The sequence below is a fragment of the Ovis canadensis genome, chromosome 13, assembly GCF_042477335.2.
Source record: "Ovis canadensis isolate MfBH-ARS-UI-01 breed Bighorn chromosome 13, ARS-UI_OviCan_v2, whole genome shotgun sequence".
Classification (NCBI taxonomy): domain Eukaryota; kingdom Metazoa; phylum Chordata; class Mammalia; order Artiodactyla; family Bovidae; genus Ovis; species Ovis canadensis.
This window is the reverse complement of record NC_091257.1, coordinates 87,952,872-87,970,736: the sequence shown is the minus strand read 5'-3', so window position 1 is coordinate 87,970,736 and position 17,865 is coordinate 87,952,872. Positions and strand designations below refer to the sequence as shown.

Genomic DNA, 17,865 nt, shown 5'->3' with positions numbered 1-17,865 from the left:
TCTGTGTGACGCCATAGACGGCAGCCCACCAGGCTCCCCCGTCCCTGGGATGCTCCAGGCAAGAACACTGGAGTGGGTTGCCATTTCCTTCTCCAATGTATGAAAGTGAAAAGTGAAAGTGAAATTGTGTCCGACTCTTTGCGACCGCATGGACTGCCTACCAGGCTCCTCTGTCCATGGGATTTTCCAGGCAAGAGTACTGGACCCATTATTGAAATATTGTTTTTTATTAACATTTGTTCTCTAAACCAATGGACTAAGAAATAGAGGAAAACGACAGAATGGGAAAGACTAGAGATCTCTTCAAGAAAATTAGAGGTACCAAGGGAACATTTCATGCAAGATTAAGTGAACATTGCCTTCTCTGGTGTAGATGCTGAGATCATGGCAAATAAGCTAGATAGGATCCCATCCTTCTTGGAAGCCACAGTCTGGTAGCAAAGGCTTCAGGTGAATAAACGGTCATAATCATTGTTTGGCTGTGACTGCACACAATGCCCAGAAGTACTGACATCATGTGGCAGTATCTGGTGGGGGGTAGGGTAGGGCTCAAGAAATCATCCTAGGTAAAGTCAGATTTAAGCTGAAGCTTGAAATGTCACTAGAAGTTGACTAGGGGAGGAAAGAGGAGAAAAGCACACCAAGAAAAAGAGGGGAGGCATGTGCCAAGGCCCTGAGGTAGGAAAGCAAGTATTCTTGGAGAGCCATTCAGGATGAATCCGGAGAGGTGGGCAGGGGCAGCCCACATCAGGCCTTGCAGGCTGCTGAGAATTTTGGTCCTTACCCTGCAGGCAAGCCCTGTAATGTCTACAAGTTCAAGTGAGGGGCCATCCCAAAGGGTATGAGGAAGCACTTCCTTACACAGAGGGCCCTTCTCAGCCAGATGGCTGTGGGTGGGTTCCCCTCTCCCTCTTTGGATGCATTCTTCTTGTCCCCAGAGAGAACTGTCCTGTCTTAGAGAGAGTCAGGCAGGGAATGACCCCAGCACTTGGCTCTTCCCCTTCCCAGGGCCCCGTCACTCCCAACCTCCCCTGGGTGTCTGCGCTTCTTGTTACTTGCTTGTAAGTTTCCTAATATAGCCTGGCCGTTTCCTCCCCAACTGGAGGCCAAGAGCCACTCTCCTATTGCAGTCTCAGTTTTTCTTGGGCTTAAAGGGGCCACGTCAGCCCATCTCATGCCAAATTTAAGCTAAAGGTAGATTGGTTGATTTGATTTCACAAACTTATTCAATCCAGAGATTAGCTTTTTTTCTTTCCATCTTCTCTGTCCTGTTCTTGTCTCATTGTCTGTCCAAAATGTCCTGTCTCTTGTCCACTTCTCTGTCTCATTTTTTTTCTTTTTTCTTCTGCGACTTTTGGAAGGAGCACAGTCAGATATGGATGTGAGTTGTGACACTCTGCATTTATTAACTGTGTCATGTTGGGTGAGTCTTATAGGAGCCATTATAAACATCTCTCTGGTCATTTTTGCAGATCCATTTTCAGCTGGCTAGAGCAGAAAGAAGAGAAAATAGTTATAAAATGCGTGCTATTCACTCACTCATTCCTTCAACAAATATGTATCGAATATTGTTATTCAACAATATTTATTGAATGATGTTATCATTTTAGGTCCTAAGGATACAACAGTGAACAAAAAAGAATGGAAATCCTGCATTTATGGAACTTACATTCTGCAAGGGAGACGTGCTGTGTATCTGTGTGTGTGTGTGCGCGCTCAGTCATGTCCAACTCTCTGCAACCCCATGTAGCCTGCCAGACTCCTGTCCATGGGATTTTTTAGGCGAAGAATACTGGAGTGGGTTGCCATTTCCTTCTCCAGGGAATATTCCTGATCCAGGAATCAAACTCGCATCTTCCATGTCAGCAGGTGGATTCTTTACCACTGATCCACCAAGAAAACCCAGGGAAGATAGTCAAAAAACAAAAGAGAAAGCAAAATATATGTAATATTAGATATGCTATCAAGGAACAAAAAGCAAGGAAGGAAGGTGAAAGAAACCTGGGTGGGGGGTAGCATTTTACTTATTTTTACAAACATTTATTTAATAGTTAGTTGCATCGGGTCTTGATTGCAGCATGCGGACTTCTGTTGTGTCGCACTGGAGCTTTTGTTTTGGCGCAAGGATTCTCTAGTTGTGGTCACAGGCTTTGTTGCTCTGCAGCATGTGGGATTTTAGTTCCCTGACCAGGACTCGAACCTGTGTCCCCTGCATTGCAAGGTGGATTCTTAACCACTGGACCACCAGGGAAGTCCCAGGCAGATTGTAATTTTAAATAGGGTGGTCAGGTAAGCCTCACCGAGCAAACACTTCAAGGACATTGAGAGGGAAAAGAGTTCCAAGCAGAGGGAACAACCAGTGCGAAGGTCTGAATGGGAGCATGCCTGTTGGATTGACCTTAGGGGTCCCTTAGCAGCCATCCTGGGTATTTGTTGGGAAGCCATTTGGTTGTTTGGTTAACCAGGGCTGCATATCAGCTTGTGTTTAAAACAAAGGCTCTGAATTGCCCCCACACTTCAGCAAACATGATGTGTCAGGCACTGTTCTGTCTATTCCAGGCACAAAGATGGAGGCAGAGAAATGGTTTTCAGGGGTGCTGCTGCGGGCAGGAAGATCAAGAAGGCAGAACAGGTGTTGGGGAGCTGCGAGGGGAAGTGACGAGTTGGAGATGTGTGTCACATCTGGGGGCACCTGTCTTCAAGGTGGAAACTGCAGAGGGGAAGAGGTCGGGGATATAGTCAGGATAACCAGCAGGAGATAGGTGGCAGTTATAAAAGCACCAGATGATGCAATCCTCCAGGGAGGACAGGGGAGGGGGGGGCGGTCTTGGATGGAGCCCAGGGAGCACAGCCTGTTAGGTTGGGAGTGTAATTCATATGAAGCTATTTTGTAGCTTTGTATCAGCTTGTTCATGCAGCTAGGTGACCACACACACTAGCACAACTTTGCAGAATCACAAAATCACAGGCATATCTTTTCCTTCATAGTTCATCAGCAATATTAACTCATTTAAACCTCCAACAACCCTATGAGGTAAGAGGCAACTGTTAATCTGTTCTAACGGGTGAGACAGCTGAGACACAGAGAGGTTAAGTCATTTGCCCAAGGTTACACAGCTAGCAAGGGCCAAGGCAGGATTCAGACCCAGCAGCCTGGCTCAGGAGTCTGCGCTTCTAACCACTACTCTCTTCTGCCCCTCTATGCATGTCACAGTCACACGCACAGATTCTAGTTCCCAGGAGCTCATGTGTTCACACCCACGGACACTCAAGGCCGTCTGGCTACTAGCTCCCTGTACACGCCACGCCCTGCACACATGTAGTGTCACACGGTCTCAGTTTCGTGAATGCGCCCAGCTTCACACCCTCACTCGGCATCGGGTGTCTCAATCTCAGATTACGTTGCACTTTAACACTCAGATGGCCTTGCGTACTCAGACCTCACACATACCCGTAATGTCACCTGCGCTAGGCACTCACGCCATGTGTACACACTGCATCACACACATGAGCCTATACAGTCAAAAGACCGTGCCAAACAGAATGAGGTCTTCTCTACACATGGCCTTGCACAAATACACACTTGCCCATGCCCTCCAACATTCATACCACCATGAAAACACCACCTTAGCCATTCATGACCTTGGACCTTCACTTCACCTTGAACACCAGGATAACCATGCACAAACATTTAACCTCACATACAGAACCTTGCCTGCTCACCAGTTTGCACTTTTTGATCCTCTAACAGTCTTGCACCTTCACTCAACTTTACCTGTCCTTGCACACTGAAGACCGCAAATGCTCTCATAACCTTACATACATCTCATGACGACCCGCTGGTGATCTCGGTCACCCTCTGTGCACACACTGCCTTGCACACTCATGCTTCCACATGCTCCCCTACCTTGCACACTCACACAAATGCAATTTTCACACTACTGCACAAACTCACTGTCTTACCCACTCTAGTTCTGGCACTTTTCATTTCTCTTGTGTGATTCCATTTCTATACAAGCTCAGTTAACTTTACACTCACAGAGCCTCACCTGCTCACTCTTCACTCTTCACTTAAAAAGGCTCTCTCAACCTCACTCTGTTCGGCGCACTAAAGACTCTAGTTCGTTCCCACCAGCAGAAATATACACATTGTCTGCTCATGTCCTGGCACACTCGTGTAACTCCATGCATTCGAGGGGCCTGGCCTGCTGGCACAGCTTCACACACTGATGCTCTGCGTCACTCCACCTCACTCCGTCTGGCATGCTCGTGACCTTGCCAGGTTCCCACCAACGGGACTATTCACACCACTGCATCAACGCCTGGCTTTCAGGCATGTGTTCTCACACAGGCAATCTCAATCCTCGGAGGCCTGCTGGCTCCGGTCACTCCAAATCCCCTGCCCCTCGACGGCCTGGCCCGGGGCATGGCCGGGCTCCCTGGCAGCCCTGGGGGCCCCACTGACCGTCTTCTCCTCGCCCGCAGGGACGTACCAAGGCCAGTTCACCAACGGCATGCGCCACGGCTACGGCGTGCGCCAGAGCGTGCCCTACGGGATGGCCGTGGTGGTGCGCTCGCCGCTGCGCACGTCGCTCTCGTCCCTGCGCAGCGAGCACAGCAACGGCACGCTGGCCCCGGACTCGCCCTCCTCGCCGGCCGCCGACGGCCCCGCGCTGCCCGGGCCGGCCATCCCGCGCGGCGGCTTCGCGCTCAGCCTCCTGGCCAACGCCGAGGCGGTGGCGCGGGCGGCCAAGGGCGGCGGCCTGTTCCAGCGGGGCGCGCTGCTGGGGAAGCTGCGCCGCGCCGAGTCGCGCACGTCCCTGGGCAGCCAGCGCAGCCGCGTCAGCTTCCTCAAGAGCGACCTCAGCTCGGGCGCCAGCGACGCCGCGTCCACCGGCAGCCTGGGCGAGGGCGCCGACGAGGCCGCGCCCTTCGAGGCCGACATCGACGCCACCACCACCGAGACCTACATGGGCGAGTGGAAGAACGACAAGCGCTCGGGCTTCGGCGTGAGCGAGCGCTCCAGCGGCCTCCGCTACGAGGGCGAGTGGCTGGACAACCTGCGCCACGGCTACGGCTGCACCACGCTGCCCGACGGCCGCCGCGAGGAGGGCAAGTACCGCCACAACGTGCTGGTCAAGGGCACCAAGCGCCGGGTGCTGCCGCTCAAGAGCAGCAAGGTCCGCCAGAAGGTGGACCACAGCGTGGAGGGCGCCCAGCGCGCCGCCGCCATCGCGCGCCAGAAGGCCGAGATCGCCGCCTCCAGGTAGGACCCCCGGGCCGGGCGCGGATGGGCAGCGTCCCACCCCGGGAAGGGGTCCCGGGCCAGCGCAACCTCGGAGGCCCTGTTCCTGCTTCTTTCACCATCAGGGGGTTCCCCCCAAGCCTTCATATAGAGGGTTTATTGGTGGTGCTTTGGGATCTCATGTGTCCTGTTCACCCATCCATTCACTGTCCATCCATCATCCATCCATTTACATACTCTATTCTTCCCCCCCACCCAACCCCTCCCTTCACTTAAACCTTACGTTCACCCAACTTTTATAATATTGACCTAAACAACCATCTCTCTACCAACTGTCCATCCCACCCACCCAGCCACTTAATTTTCTGTTTACTCATACCACCCAGTTACCCATCCAACCACCCAACAGCCTATTCAACCACCTAGTCGCCCATCAACCACCCTGCCATTTATCCATTCATCCAACCCCTTCGCTCACCTAACTTCTCTACTACCCACCCTAACAATCCCTCCATTCACCCAACTCCTCTATCCATCCATCCACTCAGCCCCTGTATAATATCCACCTTCTCCACCCAACCATTGCTTCATCTATCCATTCAGCTTTCCATCTTTATACCCACTCAACCAAGCACTCACCCCCCCCATCCATCCACAACCATTCTTCCAACCACCCAGACACCCGTTCAACCACCCACCCATCCATCCCTTCATCCCCAGCACCCACATTCACTCAGCTTCTCCCAGCCATCCCATTTACCCCACCACCTTCATTCATCTGATTTCCTCCATTTATTCAGTCACCCCTTTACCCAATCATGCTTCCTTCCACTGAAACAACATCCGCTTCTACCACCTGCCCAGTCATCCAGCCATCCACCCGTTATCCATCCATCCAACCACCTTCATCACCCAAACAGACCCAGCAACCTATCCCCCTGTTCGTTCTCTCAGCCACCTCCACTGACCTGTCCGCTAGCCCTTCATCCATCCACTCTCCATCCCTTCAGTACCTACGCTTTCCTCCATATTCGAGCCCCTCTATGTCTTCTCACTGTATTTCAGAAAAAGTTCCAATATTACCTTCAAACGTTTATAATACCTGCTGTGTGCATGGCATTATTTTAAGTGGTTTACAAATATCGACTCATTCAGTCTCCTTAATGACTTTGTACTATTTTTATCTCCATTTTACAGATTATATAAATGAGGCTCTGAAAGATAAAGTTGCAAATCACCCAGGTAGTGAGTGGCCAGGTAGTAAGTGGTTCCTACCTTCCTATCCAGCCTCATTTTCTACCACCGTGTCCTAGGACCTGGATTTTTGGCTCTGTGCTAGTCATACTGGCCTTTCATCATCCTTCTCTAGTTCTTTCTATCCGAAGGCTTTTGTTCCTGCTGATTCTTCTGCCTGGCCTACTCTTCCTTCCTCTTACTGCCCCTTAATTTCTATTCCTCCTTCAGAGATCAGGTCAAGTCTGACCCCCATATAGAGCTGATGAAGCCTCACCCCCTGTCACAGCCTGACTCTCACTCAGCTGCATAGAGGTCTTCTTACAACATTCGCAGTTGCAACTTTATGCTGCTTATATGATTTGTTTATATTCTAACTCTTAAAATGGGCTTCCTGTGAGCCAGTCACCATTCTGATGTCTTCATGTATGTGTATTAGTTGCTGAGTCGTGTCTGACTCTTTGTGACCCCATGGACTGTAGCTCACCAGTCTCCTCTGTCCATGGGATTCTCCAGGCAAGAATACTGGAGTGGGTTGCCAGTCCCTTCTCCAAGAGATCTTCCCGACTCAGGGATCAAACCCAGGTCTCCTGCATTGCAGGTGGATTGTTTACCATCTGAGCACCAGGGAAACCATCAGGGATGTATAGTAACTCACTTAATTTTTACAAGGTCATGAGGAGGTAGTACTGCTGTTAATCCCATTTTGCAGGTGTTGATGAACTGCGGGGGCAACAGAGGGTGTGGTAGGACAGTGGTGAGAGGTACCAGCCTGTCCTCTTGCCGAGAACCCTCCTGCTGGCGGCTTGAAATGGCTTGGGATGGAGGGTTTCACACTGTAGTCTTTAGGGTTAAGCAGGTGAAGGGCCGAGTCTTAGCTCTTTCATCTTTCAGCTCAGACCTGGGCAACTCAGTTTGCCCATCTGAACTTCCGTTCCCAGTCTGCGATGCCACCATTTCTTAGTTGTATGTTCTTGGCTAAATCAACCTCAGTTGTCTCATCTATAAAAATGGGGTGGGTCTGAGGGTTAAGAAACATAGTGCACGTCCAATGGTTCACAGTTCTGTTATGGGATAAGTTCTCTTGGAAGCCAACTTTGAGATGGAGATTAATATGCAGGAGGTTTACAGGCACATTCTGAGGATCAATATCTGGGGAAGGAAAGGAGACAGGATTGGGCAGAGGGTCATGCGGGGCTGCAATGCAATCTCCACAATGCCTCAGCAGACCCCAAGGGGCACCCTGCAGTGGAGAGGACCTTCAAAGTTCTCCCAAGTTGAACTGAGGGAGCTGGATCTTTGGAGCCTCTGCATTGAATCCAAGCTGACCTCCAGAAGGCGCATGACCTGGGGCTGTTCGGCTCTCTCTAGCTAGTGGCAGTCCCTGGACAGGACTGACAGTAGGCTGCACTCTGAGCAGCTGGATTGAGGGCAGGAGGAGGGGAGAAATAAGTCCTGGGTTCTGAAGGGGAAAGTGGGTGGCCCATCAGAGTACCCACCACCATGCTGGACACCTAGCCTAGGGCTCCACAGATACTGCTAGTCATCGTGTCCTTTCGTGAATCCGTTTTACAGATGTGGAAACTGAGACCCAGAGAAGGAAGACAGTATGCTTCAGGCCACGTGGCAAGCAAGTGAGAGAACCAGGGCTTCAGCTCCTAGATTTCTGGTTCCAAAGCTTTAACGGGCACATTTGCCCACTCTAAACATTGTAAACTTTCAGTCACTAGGAATGTGTGAATAGTTACTGTCATTAAGGCAGAAAGAAAGTGTGGGTAATTTTCTTAAGATTTCTTGGTTAGGGGCAGAGCCAAATAGTCATATGATTTATTGGATGCTTTTATGAGCACTTTATAATATTTATTTGGCTGCGCAGAGTCTTAGTTTGCATCACACGGGATCTTCAGTCTTCACAGCATGTGGAATGTAGTTCCCTGACTGGGGACTGAACCCAGGCCCCTTGCCTTAGGAGCTCTGAGTCTTACCCAGTAGATCACCAGTGAAGTCCCAAGGGGTCACTTTTTAAAAATAGTACTTTGATGTTGGAATCACTGTAGACTTACTGAAGAGCTGCAAGGGTAGTACAGAGAGTTCCCATATGCTCTTAACCCCGATTCCTCCAATGTCAACTTCTTTCATTACAGTGACACATTCATCAAAGCCAACATTCATACCTTACTGTTAACTAAACTTCAGACTTTAAGGTGGTGTCTGCTGGGTTTCTCTGCTGTCAAATTACCATTTCCTCCTTCCCCTAATTTAATCTTTGGATCTCAGACATCCAGTTCAGCCCACACTCAGAAAGGGTCTGGGATTAACCTCTACCTTTTGGAGGGGAAAGTAATCCATATTCGTAACTAGAAATTCTTCTGTATGGAAGATTTGTCTCTTCTCTCCAAAGGAACATTTAAAGTCATTATGCCAAGTGTATATAGTTACGACAGGCATAAGCCAAGACTGTCCTGTGCCAGCCTGGGGCTCAAAAGAGCTTAAATGAGGTAAGAGCTTAAACTCTTGATTTAGAAGTCCACGAGTTGGAATTCTGGCTCTTGTATTGAATTGCTGTGTGACCTTGCCCAAGTTGCCTCACCACTCTGAATCCTGCTCTTCTTTCTTTCCTGGGTTTGTTTTGGGGAGTAGATGAGATAATACCTGAAAAAATGCCTGGCACAGAGCAGCCAACAGTCAAAGCAGTCTTTGCCATTTTTTAACATGTTTGATTTTAAAGGTGATAAAATGGAAGCTTGCAGAGAAGGAAGGATTTCCCCAAGGTCTTCCCCTGCTGGGGACAAAAGCTTGCCCCTCTCTGCCCCCTTGCTTTCCCTACCTTCCCTGTCCTTCCTGCCAAGGCTGTGCCCTTGAACATGAAGACACTGAGCTCCCTCCAAGAAAGCTCCCAGACCCATGGCTGGGCACTGAATCTCAGGAGTGAGAAGGTGGTGCCAGCTTCCTCCACGCGGTGCCACCGGGAGGGGAGGTTAGGATTCCTTATCCTGGATGCCCACAGGGCTGGTGGTGCTGGGGTGGGGGAGGTAGCGTGGATAGCTGCTTGACTTGGTTTTAAGCTCAGATTGAATTTCCAATTAAGGGAATCTTTGGGTTAGGAGGAGCCTTGCTCCCGGGGGCCTTGTTGAGTAATCAGGCTGCAGAGAACAGAGAGCCTTCCTACCAGCCTCCTTGGCCCAGGCAGCCTGGGGTTTCTCTCCATTGTGGCCTCAGATTGTCTGCTCTGAGCTTGAAAGAACTTCTCAGCTCAAAGTCTAGGACCAGGACCGCTTTCCCAGGGAGAAGGGAGAGAGCTGAGATGTCTCACTCCCTAAAATGGGCTCTAAATGAAGGCGACTCTAGCTCTGTGCTGTCCAATATGGTGGCCCCCGGCCATGTGCATCTGTTGAGGTCTTATAAGTGTGGCTGATATGAATTGAGATACACTGTAAGTGTGAAGCAGACCCTGGCTCTCGAAGACTTCGTAAGAAAAATATGTAAAGGAACCTCGTAATAAATTTTTATATTGATTACAGTTTGAAATGTTTATATTTTTGGGCGGGGGGGATGTGGACCATTTTTAAAGGCTTTGTTGAATTCACTACAATATTGCTTCTGTTGTTTATGTTCTGGGTTTTTTTGGGCCATGAGGCACGTGGGATCTTAACTCCCCAACCAGGGGTTGAACCTGCAATCACCTACGTTGGAAGGCGATGTCTCAACCTCTGGACCGCCAGGGAAGTCCTGAAATGATTATATGTTAGATATAATGGGTTAGAGAAAGCATATTATTGTAATAAATTTCACTTGTTTCTTTCAACATTTTTGAATGTGGCAACTAGAAAAGTAAAAAAAAAAAATTTGCATGTGTGTCTCATGTTATACTTTTCTTGGGCAGTGTTGCTCCTAGACCCATTCAGGGCCCTAAGGAGATGGTCCAGCTCCTTCACTGACCAGATAAGGAAACTGAGGTATGGAAAGGGACAAAAAAAGGCTCATAGCCACTAGGTGATCAAGGGGGAATTCTCTTCAGGGTTTCTGATCTTGTGGCTACTCTCGCTTTTTGTAATGCCTTTTAAGGTCATGGATGCTGGGCCGTGGAGGGAAGCTGGGATGTTTGAGGAGGCATCTAAACCCTTCTGGTTGTCATGCCAACACCCTGATAAATGGCTCCCTTCTGGAAGGAGCACAGGGGGAGGTTCTGAGTGGAGCTTGCCCTCTGCTGCTGCTGGCCATGTCTTGTCTTCTCTCCAGACTGCAATGCTCTGATGTCTAAAAGGAGATGAATGTTTGCCTCGAAATGTTTTCACAAAAGTTAAACCAGATACTATATACGCAGCATTCAGGACAAGGGCCAGAAGTGGGACGCACTCAATAAATATTAGGTGCTGTTGTCATTGTCTAGGATTCTTGTTGTTATTGTTGTCATTGTGCCTCCGCGGCAGAGGCAGGGGCTGGTCTGCGGGAGTTCTCAGCCTCCCCAGGGTGTAAGGTTTGCAACATCTCAGGTTCTGGACCACGGTGGCATCGGTGTGACCCTGAAGATAGGGTCCCCTGAATACATGTGTCCTCCACGTCCCCACCCCGATTCTCACCCACTCCCTGACTGACCCTGGAAGTTCCCAGGTTGAATGCAGGGTTAGAGATGGTATTGTGAGTTTCTGGGAGGTGAATTTCTCAGATGAGCAGAAGCTAGGAGCTTGGCAAGCTTAGAGCCAAGAGCCTGGCTATGACATTGGACAGATCCCGGTTTGAATCTGGGTTCAGCTTCTTACAAACCGTGCGACCTTAAGCAAGTTCTCTATGCCTCACTTTCCATTTCAGTCAACTGGGAATCACATTAACTCTCTTTCAAAGTATTATTGCAGAGGATAAAAGAGATAGCCCATGTAAAGGGCCTTTGCTTTGAAGGTGTGGCAAGGAGGTGTACACTGTTAACAATGAATTGTGTTGTAACAAGTCATTCTGTACTGATCTGAGTCTCCCTTGAGAGTGATATTAATATCAGCTGGAGGGAAGCCTGTCATCTCTCACAGTCCCAAAAACAGTTTCCCAGGCTTGTATCTTCTGCAGGCCACAGTCCCAATTTTTGCTACATCCACATATTACCTCTGTTTTCCAACCTCAGTCATTTCAGTCACTCAGTCATGTCTGACTCTTTGCGACCCCATGAACCGCAGCATGCCAGGCCTCCCTGTCCATCACCAACTCCTGGAGTCCACTCAAACCCATGTCCATCGAGTCGGTGATACCATCCAACCCGTCTCACCCTCTGTCGTCCCCGTCTCTCGTCTTCAATCTTTCCCAGCATCAGGGTCTTTTCTAATGAGTCAGTTCTTCGTATCAGGTCGCCAAAGTATTGGAGCTTCTGCATCAGCATCAGTCCTTCCAATGAATATTCAGAATTGATTTCTTTTAGGATTGACTGGTTTGATCTCCTTACAGTCCGAGGGACTCTCAAGAGTCTCCTTCAACACCACAGTTCCAAAGCATCAATTCTTCGATTCTCAGTTTGCTTTATGGTCCAACTCTCATATCCATACATGACTATTGGAAAAACCATGCTTTGACTATATGGACCTTTCCGATTTAATCTCTATCTTTAAATCAACTTGCTTTATGTACACTTGCTGAAAAGGAAGACTTTGGAACACTGTTAAAAATAAGAGACCCATATCACGGGACGTTCTGAAAACAGAATGCTATTCAAGTCTGAGGTCAACCTGAGATCAACCTTAAGGCCAAAGATGCTAAGCCTTTTTGCTGAAAAGAGACATTGGCTAGAGATCGACAGATGTGAGAGACCTGTACACCTGACCAGGGTTGGTCCTTGACTAACAAAAAGAACGGGTCTGGTGCTATTTCTTCCCTTTTTTTTTTATGAAGAGTTTTTATTTATTGGTTTAGTTTTGGCTGCACTGGGTCATTGTTGCTGCTCACAGGCTTTCTCTAGTTGCAGTGAGTGGGCTTGATGTGGTGGTTTCTCTTGTTGCAGAGTGTGGGCTCAGTAGTTCTGGCTAACGGGCCTAGTTGTCTGGTGGCATGTAGGGTCTTCCCAGGCCAGGGATGGAACCCATGTGCCCTGCCTTGGCTGGGGGATTCCTAACCACTGGACCCCCAGGGAAGTCCTGGTGCTGTTTCAGGCTGTGATTTCACATCTGCCAGCGCTCATTTTCGGAGAAGGCACTGGCACCCCACTCCAGTACTCTTGCCTGGAAAATCCCATGGGCGGAGGAGCCTGGTAGGCTGCAGTCCATGGGGTTGCTAAGATTCGGACACAACTGAGCGACTTCACTTTCATGCATTGGAGAAGGAAATGGCAACCCACTCCAGTGTTCTTGCCTGGAGAATCCCAGGGATGGGGGAGCCTGGTGGGCTGCCGTCTATGGGGTCGCACAGAGTCAGACATGACTGAAGTGACTTTGCAGCAGCAGCACTCATTTCCAGCACCTCCTGGTTTTGCAGACCATCCTGGGAAGAGGGGCTGGCCTTGGGCTAAGTTTTCCCATGTTTGTGCCTGATTATTTAATTTTTATTTAACAAGAATCTATGTAGTTTTTAGGAGTCAGAAGGATTCTAAGTACCTTAGTTATATTAACTCAATCCTCAGAAAAACCCTATGAAGAAGGTACTATTATTCCCATTTTATGGATGAGGAAGCTGAGGCACAGACAGATTGAGTATCTCAAACAAGATTATTCCTCTGAGTAATGGCAGAGCTGGGAGTTGAGACCCCAGAGCCAAGAGATCTGGTTCTAGAATGGCCTTAACCGTGACCTAACCTTTATCTGGTTTTCTTTCAGAACTGTTGATTAGCACTTACTCTGGGCCAAGCTTGTACTGGGACACTGGACACCCAAGGGATCAGCATGGCTAGCAACTTCTGGGGACTCACAGCCTAGTGAGCAAGACAGGCTGGAATTTGACACGATCAGTGGTGTGTTAGAGGAGCAAAGAGTAACTATTTGCCCCAGAGGTGGTCTGGGAGATTCCCTGCAGGTTGTGGGTAAGTCTGCTTAGGAGTTTGCCAGGTGGAGAAGTGGGAGAGGAAGGTCATTCCAGGTAAAGCCACGGAGGTAGGAGTGTGTGTGGTTTATTTTGGGAGCCATGAGTCATTGGCTGGGGTGCCATGGGTGGGGAAAGTGATTAGAGACGAGGCTGGGAAGGCAGCTGAGGGCCAGGTGAGGACGGCTTTGAACGCCAGGTTAAGGAGTTTGGAACTAACTATGCAGCAGGCACTGTTCTAAATGCTTAGCTAAATCCACTCATCTAATTCTAACTGTGGCACATAGAGACTGTTAGAACGTACTCCAAGTCACATAGGTAGTAAGTGATAGATCTATAATTCTGGCCTCAGAGTCTGTGATCTTACCTGGGACAGTTTCTGCCACTTCAGATCGGTAATTTCTCTCTTTTCTCTTTTTCTTTTTTTACATTGTTCAGAACAGCATACTTGCTGAAATGTAAGGAAATTCAGAATGATAGAAGATAAAAACTAATAAAACCTCATTTCTACTTCCATTTTGATTGTACCTTTAAAGTAGCCATTGTTAACACTTTACTCATAGCATCATTCCGTTTACCTATTCTGGTTTGTGATTTTTTGTTTTTATTTTCCACAACTGAACTGCCTACATAATGTTCTTCATTTTGCTTTTAAACTCAATATGTTTTGAGATCTCTTCATCTTATGTACATACGGCCTTCGTCTTTTTCACAACTGCATAATATTCCGCAGTTTGGATGCAGCATGGTTTATTTAACCAGATCTCTCTTGACGGAGATTGAAAGCATTTCATGTTTTCACAATTACAAACAAGGCTGCAGTGAACATCCTCGGACCCATGTTCTTGCTCATGGATCTGGTTAAAGGGATGGCTCAGCCAGGTACCCTATCCTATCAGGGCTACTCAGGCATCATTTGAATGCATTGGAAATATAAGGCCATTAGCCCAGGTCTCTGCAAGGGACTGACTCTTGACATTCATGGTCAAAATGTAAATTCAGTGGTCTCTCCCCTGAAAAGGTCTATGGTACCCTTGAGTGGATTAACACAAACAAGAAAAAATCCAAATCCCCCCTATCTAAGGTCCCACTGCTCCCTCCCCATATATGTTCAATAGATATTTCAGAGTATTCATTGCAGGGCAGGCCAAGTTGTTAGCCTGCTGGGATGCTCCCATGTCTCTGCCTGTCATCCTTGCTTGCGCAGATGTACTTTTATGGGTTAAATTCCTAGAAGTGGAATTGCTGAGTCAAAAAGAATGTGTGTTTTAATTATTATCAGAATCCCAGTTCATCTCCAAAAAGGGTTGCACCAAATTTATAACCCACCCCAACAATGTATAAGAGGGTATTTTCCTCACACCATCATCAACACCATGATTATTAGTCTTTTGCATCTTTGCCAAATTGTTTGAGGACAGTCGGGTGTTCCATGAACCCAGTGGTCCCTGTTAACTTGCCCAGGCCCACAGAAGCAGAAATTCTCCCTTGTTCTATTTCCAGCTGACCTCCAGAGATTCCTGGATATGGGGTTCCATCAGGGAGGATTAAATGCCCAGGGGGTGGCCTCGACATGTTGGAAGTGCCCCAAACCCCGGATTCCTGCCCCCCTATCCTGTCCCTCTTCTGAGAAGTGCCAGATGGACAAAATCCCCTTGCTCCCAGAGACCGAAGCCCAGGATGAATGGAATTTCCTGAGTTGTCAGAGCTGGATTCTCATGATATACACGAGGCAGCTGTGACTCTAAGGCCTCTGAGCCCAGTGGTCTAGGGAGAGAGAAGAGATTGCCTGGGTCCCTGGCAGCAGGGAGATGTTCAGACTGTAGGGCAGAGTGGGGGAGCCAGGCCTTCGGAGCTCGGAGAGTGGAGGTGCAGAGAAAACACTCAACATCACTCCTCAGTCCTCAGACAAAGCTGGTCAGAGAATGCCGCCCAATGTGTTCATTTAGCAGATGGAGAAACTGAGGCCTCAAAAGGGGCAGTGACCCAAAGAGAGGAGCATGGCCAGAGGACAGAGTGTGGGGGGCTCTTGTGAAACCTCACTTGGTTTCTGGGTCACGTTTAATAGATCGACCAGGAAGAGGACAGGGATCTGGGAGGTGGAAAAGAGCATTTTATCTTCCCCATTCCTGGCCCTATAAACTGTGGCTCAGTCTGGCTCTGGAACTTTCCAGCTTGATATTTCAGCCTAAATAGCAGTCAGAGAACAGACAGGCCAATAGCCTGCACTTTGGGGAGAAAGATCATCTTTTTGTTCCAACGCCAGGATTTCCCCATGTCCCAGTAGAAGGTCCAACCCTGCGAAGCCAGTGCTTGGCCCTGATCGTGGCACCTGAGCTGGGCCTCAGTGCAGCAGCTCCAGGGACTCAGGGGGCATCACTGGAAGGGCCTGGACACAGGGTGTTGGAATAACAGTAACGGTGGGAATAATAGAGGTGGCCATACGACCAAGTGCTCGAGGGCTCAGACTCAGGGCCAGGCTGCCTGGGTTCTAGTCCTGGACACTTGATAGCCTTATGGGCAAGTACCTTCCCTCTAAAGTTTGTCTCTCCATTTCTGTTGTTTTTTTTTTTTTTAAGTTTTACAGTTATAGTTTATTTTATTCATTTGGCCACAGCAGATCTTTAGTTGCAGCATGGAAGATCTTTAGTTGCAGCAGGGGGAATCTAGTTCCCTGACCAAGGATTGAGCCCAGGCCCCCTGCATTGGGAGTGTGGAGTCTTAGCCACTGGACCATCAGGGAAGTCCCTCTGTCCCTCCATTTCCTCATCTCTAAGATGGGAATCATGAGAGGACCAGCCTTGGGCACATGAGAGGATCAAGCCCTTAGGATGGGGCCAGGCACAGGTCAGGGCCACGTTCTGACCACTGGGTACCGGACTCTGTGCTAATTCCCTTTTATACGCATCATTTCATTTAATCCTCATGAATGTGTTAGTTGCTCAGTCGTGTCCGACTCTTTGTGGCCCCATGGACTATAGCTGCCCCCCCAAGGTTCCTCTGTCCATGGAATTCTCTAGGCAAGAATACTGGAGTGGGTTGCCATTTCCTTCTTCTGGAGATCTTCCCTACCCAGGGACTGAACCTGGGTCTCCCGCATTGCAGGCAGATTCTTTACTGTCTGAGTCACCAGGATGGAGCCAAATCCTCATTGAGGGGAGTGCTATTTATTATAGTAACCCATTTCACAGATGAGGAAACTAGCCCAAGGTCCCCAAGTAACTGATACTACAAGGCTTCAGATTTTCTGATCCAGACTCTACCCTCCTAAGCACTGTTGGAAGAAAAAGTCTTTTAGTGCTAACATTTCAGGTTACTATCCTGCCAGTCTGATATTCCGTGCCTTGACCTTGGTGCCTGGCCAGCCATCCTTCTGCATGGCAGAGCAGTTGAAAGCCTGGGGGAGGTGAAGAAATTGGGGTTCAAATCCCGCTCTGTTTCTTTTTTGTGGCTGTGCTGGGTCTTCATTGTGGTACAAGGGCTTAGTTGCCCCACAGCATGTGGCTTCTTAATTCCCCGATGTGGGATCTTAGTTCCCTGACCAAGGATCAAACCAGCGTCCCCTGCATTGCAAGGCAGATTCTTAACCACTGGACCACCAGGGAAGTCCCCTACTCTGTTTCTTGCAGACATTATGTCCTTTGTCCTTCCTGAGCCTCACTTTCCTCATCTGCAGCATGGGAACAGTTAACAGCCTGGCCTCCCACGTTGTGATGAGGACTAAATGAGATGATGTGTGTAGAGGACTTTATGCAGTCTTGGTGTTTGGTAAGGAAAGGCCCCGGCCAGCTTTATCATCATCCTTCTTACCCAGAGAGTCAGGCGAGTGGAACTCAGAGAGGCAAGCTGGCATTTCCTCTAAGCTTCATCCTTCCCCAAGCGCAGGCTGTTTCACTCCCCTGGGTTTCCAAAGCCCAGTCCAACTTCCACTTAACTTCCTAAGTCCACACCAGTGGGTCCCTGCCATTGGGAGAGTAGTTAAAAATAAAACCCAGTCTTCAAATCCTTCAAGTAAACACCCAGCTCTCTAAAAATAGCATCTTTTTGCCACAGGTCTCCAGAGCCAGGGCGGGCTTGCAGGATGGAAATTGGCGAGCCTGGTTCTCACAGATAGGCAGGCTGGGGTCAAGTGTCCATCACCCTGCCTTGCTGCTGAGCTTCTCGGCCTGAGGGGCAGCCAAGGGCCCCTTGGAGTCTACAGCCTCAAACTGGCCACGAGCGCCTCTCACTGCGCCACTGTAAGGGCCCTTCATCAGCTCTTCAGTCTTCCTGCCCTAGGCTCTGCTCAGTAGCTGGAGTGAGATTTTAAAATGTAGACCTGAGGACTTCCCTGCTGGTCCAGTGGTTAAAAACTCCAGGCTGCCACCGCAAGGGGTGCAGGTTCGATCCCTGTTTGG

General features: G+C 49.1%; 1 protein-coding gene across 1 annotated transcript in view; it reads left to right on the top strand.

The window, feature by feature from the left end:
* Positions 1-17,865, top strand: part of JPH2 (junctophilin 2) — a 74,117-nt gene that overhangs the window by 22,670 nt on the left and 33,582 nt on the right. Inside the window, exon 2 of the mRNA XM_069548608.1 lies at positions 4,486-5,266. Within this exon, the coding sequence (XP_069404709.1) occupies positions 4,486-5,266 (781 nt within the window). The remainder of the gene's footprint in view (positions 1-4,485; positions 5,267-17,865) is intronic.